Raw genomic sequence first — 3,996 nt, forward strand, 5'->3', positions numbered from 1 at the left:
TTTCAAACTCCTTGACAGCAGAGATCATGTCCTGTATATCTGTATCTTCTACAGAGAGATTTACCAATATCAAAAGCATGCCTCCATTGAAATTTCTTTGGACAGTTTGAAGAACGGCTCATCCAAATTCCACCCCCCACCTGCTGCCTCTATAACAAAACTCTTCTAAATTCTCAATGTGTCAGGCAGTAGCTGTGGAGTCAGACTCCAGGATAGCAAGAAGAAATGGGTCGGCATCAGAGGCGGACACTCAAGTCCTCTTTCTGTTCTGAACGTTGCAGTGAGGATCTCTCAACCAGGATGTCTTTCCCCTACTGAAACCTTAACAAGAGAGGTCATTTTCAACAAAACCAGCTACCCAGACATCTGTGAGGCCCATCTAGAAAGCCTGTCATACTCTCCAAGGAAGCACACTTTCTGGGTAGTCATGGATGCGACAGGGAAAGAGCCCTGGGGCAGGAGCCAGGAGACTTGAGCTCTGAGAAAGCCCTGCTACTCATTAGCCAGGGCACCTTAGCTGGGCAAGTCACTTATGTCTTTGGCCTCTTGTGAAAAGAAGGAGCTGGAATAAAATGTACAAAAGTCTCTGCCAAATATGAAAGTCATAAGCTTTGATGACAGATTTAATGCTTATTTTGACTACCATGTTATTTATAACCGTTGTAGAATGTTATATCCTTCATGGGTCTCAAGTATACTTCATAATTCATGGTTATCTTGTAAGCAAGCTGCGGTATAAAATGCAGGTTACTTGATAAAATTTAAGGTGTGCTATTACTAAAACTTTTTTTTTTTTAAAGATTTTATTTATTTGACAGAGAGAGACAGCAAGAGAGGGAACAGTAGCAGAGGGAGTGGGAGAGGGAGAAGCAGGCTTCCCGCTGAGCAGGGAGCCCGACACGGAGCTCGATCCCAGGACCCTGGGATTATGACCTGAGCCAAAGGCAGACGCTTAACAACTGAGCCACCCAGGCGCCCCTACTAAAACTATTAAATCAGCTTACTGTAGCTTTGCTTTTGTGGCTTATTTTTGGCCACATGTATACGTTGCAACTCAGCTTTCACTGGGAGATAGGTTTTACTTTGTGACAGTCTGCCCTATTTTAGCTTATTAATAAGATTTCTAGAGTATAAATGTGGTTCATGTTAAGTACAGTGCAGTGCCCAAATGCAGTCTCTGGAGTCAGTCTCCCTAGGTATAAAGCCCAGCTCTGCCAGGGCCTCCCATGCTATTTTCGCCAAGTTATTCTTAGCCTCTGCTTTCATCAGTTGTAAAGTGGGGGTTAAAAAACAGTACTTTTAGGGGCACCTGGGTGGCTCAGTTGGTTAAGCATCTGCCTTAGGCTTGGGTCATGATCCCAGGGTCCTGGGATCAATCCCCACATCAGGCTCCTTGCTCAGCAGGGAGTGTTTCTCCCTTTCCCTCTGCCCCTCCTGCTTGTGCCCTCTCTCTCTCTCTGACAAATAAATAAATTTAAAAAGTCTTAAAAAAACCCACAATACTTTTGCCTTATTTGGTTGTTGTGAGAATCACATGAGATAATATATATAGTGTCGATTTAATAAATAAAAGCTATTTTACTGTAGTTATTTATGTTTATAAAGAAAGATCTCCCTTCTGCTCTCTTTCCCATCAACCTGATGGACCACCCCTTACAGTAAGTGCTAATGGTTTTTTGTGGTTGCCTTTCAGAGTGATTATCTGATTCAAAATATTGTTTGCAGAAATGGATGCCGATTCAAATAGAGTCTAAAGCAGGGATACAGATTTGAACAGGAAAGGTATGTCCTATTACTGGGAGCAATTCTTCTATTTTGGAAATGTTATTCTTCCTCTAAGGTCAGCATAATTGATGGATACCCTCACCAAACCTCTTTCCCAAGTTCTAAGCATGAGCTAGTACTACTGGTTGTTAAAGTTCATATAGGGGTGACTGACTGGCTCCGTTGGAAGATCATGTGATTCTTGATCTTGGGGTCATAAGTTTGAGTCCCACATTGGGTATAGAGATTACTGCAAGAAATAAACTTAAAAAAAAATAAAGTGCACATAAAGAGAAGAGTTTAATAAAAGCAGTGGCCATAAAGTGGCCATTAATTGAGAGTCTAGAATTTTAAGAAAGCTTTTGCCTACTTGAAATAAATAATACAGGGCAGGATTTTAAGTACATAGTCTATAGTGGTAATCACTGAGGGCTCTGGGAAGCATCATAGATGGATTTGAGATTTCAGCTAAAGAATATATAATTTATTCCATCCTTCCAATTCAATTTGAAAAAAGGAACAAGATTGAAGTAGGCTTGGACCTTTCTGAGTCATTGGCTGTGCGAGTTGGGGCAGCCTTAGCTGGTGGTGCTGCACTGAGATGCTTCAAAGCCTTATTAAAAATGTTTGGATCCCCACCAAGTTTAGCAGGAGATTTGGGTAGGAATGGGGTTGATGGGCTTCATGGTTTATAAAATCCGGAGTGCTGATAAAAAAGGTAAAGCTTTGGGGCGCCTGGGTGGCTCAGTCATTAAGCGTCTGTCATCGGCTCAGGTCATGATCCCAGGGTCCTGGGATCGAGCCCCGCATTGGGTCCCTGCTCGGCGGGAAGCCTGCTTCTACCTCTCCCACTCCCCCCGCTTGTGTTCCCTCTCTCGCTGTGTCTCTCTCTGTCAAATAAATAAATAAAATCTTAAAAAAAAAAAAAAAAGGTAAAGCTTTGAAAGCTTCGAGTCCTGCACCTGCGCATGGTTATCTTTAACCAGCTTTATTTGGAGTACACATCAGATGGAATGTCAGTCTGGCTGTAAATTTCAGCAAGCTCTGTTGGATGGGAACATGGAGCATCGCTGTAGCCTTGTAGAAGTGTTGTTTCCTTTGTGGCATGAATATATGTACCTGTGAGATGCACTGTCACAGAAGAAAAAAGACTGAGGTAGGCAATATTAGTAAATGCGTGTTAGTGGAAAATGAGGAGGTTACAAGAACAGAAAATAGCTGAAAGTGGGTAGGTGCCTCTGGGAAGCAGGAGTCAGAATTCAGGGGAGAGACAGGTAACTGCAGTTTTTTATTATAAACCATGTAGCATGATTAGACTTATGACACGCTTGGGGGCGCCTGGGTGGCTCAGTCGTTAAGCGTCTGCCTTCGGCTCGGGTCATGGTCCCAGGGTCCTGGGATTGAGCCCCGCATCGGGCTCCCTGCTCAGCGGGAAGCCTGCTTCTCCCTCTCCCACTCCCCCTGAGCAGACTCATCTGCTTGTGTTCCTGCTCTCACTGTGTCTCTCTCTGTCAAATAAATAAATAAAATCTTAAAAAAAAAAAAAAAAGATGACACGCTTGTACTACTTTTATTTTTTAATTTTCATTTTTTAAAGATTTATTTATTTGAGAGAGCATGCACAGAGCATGAGCGAGGAGAGCAGCAGAGGGAGAGAATCTCAGGCAGACTCCCTGCTGAGAGCAGAGCCCAGTCCCATGACCCATGAGATCATGACCTAAGCTGAAATCCTGAGTCAGTGGCCCAACCGATGGAGCGACCCATGCACCCCAATATATATTAATTTTAAAAACACAAGTGAGTCTTTTTTTTTTTTTTAAGATTTTTTATTTATTTATTTGAGAGAGAGAATGAGAGAGAGCATGAGAGGGGTGAGGGTCAGAGGGAGAAGCAGACTCCCTGCTGAGCAGGGAGCCCGATGCGGGACTCGATCCCGGGACTCCAGGATCATGACCTGAGCCGAAGGCAGTCACTTAACCAACTGAGCCACCCAGGCGCCCCAAAACACAAGTGAGTCTTAAAAAAATAAAAGGGGTGCCTGGGTGGCTCAGTCGTTAAAAACACAAGTGAGTCTTAGGAAAATCAATTTGTTGATAATTTTTGGAAGGGATCAAGGCAGTGGCTTCAAAATTCTGACATAGTAATTTTTTCCAATGGGAGACTGAATGAGACAAAAAAGGACAATGTGGAGGGGTGCCTGGCTGGCTCAGTTGGTGGATGTGTGACTCTTGA

The 3,996-nt window shown here is 43.4% G+C and overlaps 1 protein-coding gene across 1 annotated transcript; it reads left to right on the forward strand.

The window, feature by feature from the left end:
- The first annotated feature begins 2,365 nt into the window (after nucleotides 1-2,365).
- On the forward strand, nucleotides 2,366-2,746 carry LOC110578879 (ATP synthase subunit ATP5MJ, mitochondrial-like). Its single transcript, XM_044914356.1, is given in 3 exon segments — nucleotides 2,366-2,399; nucleotides 2,402-2,482; nucleotides 2,697-2,746. Coding segments are annotated over 3 exon segments (165 nt in total).
- Nucleotides 2,747-3,996: the final 1,250 nt, after the last annotated feature.

The sequence above is a fragment of the Neomonachus schauinslandi genome, chromosome 4, assembly GCF_002201575.2.
Source record: "Neomonachus schauinslandi chromosome 4, ASM220157v2, whole genome shotgun sequence".
In the NCBI taxonomy this organism is placed as follows: Eukaryota; Metazoa; Chordata; class Mammalia; order Carnivora; family Phocidae; genus Neomonachus; species Neomonachus schauinslandi.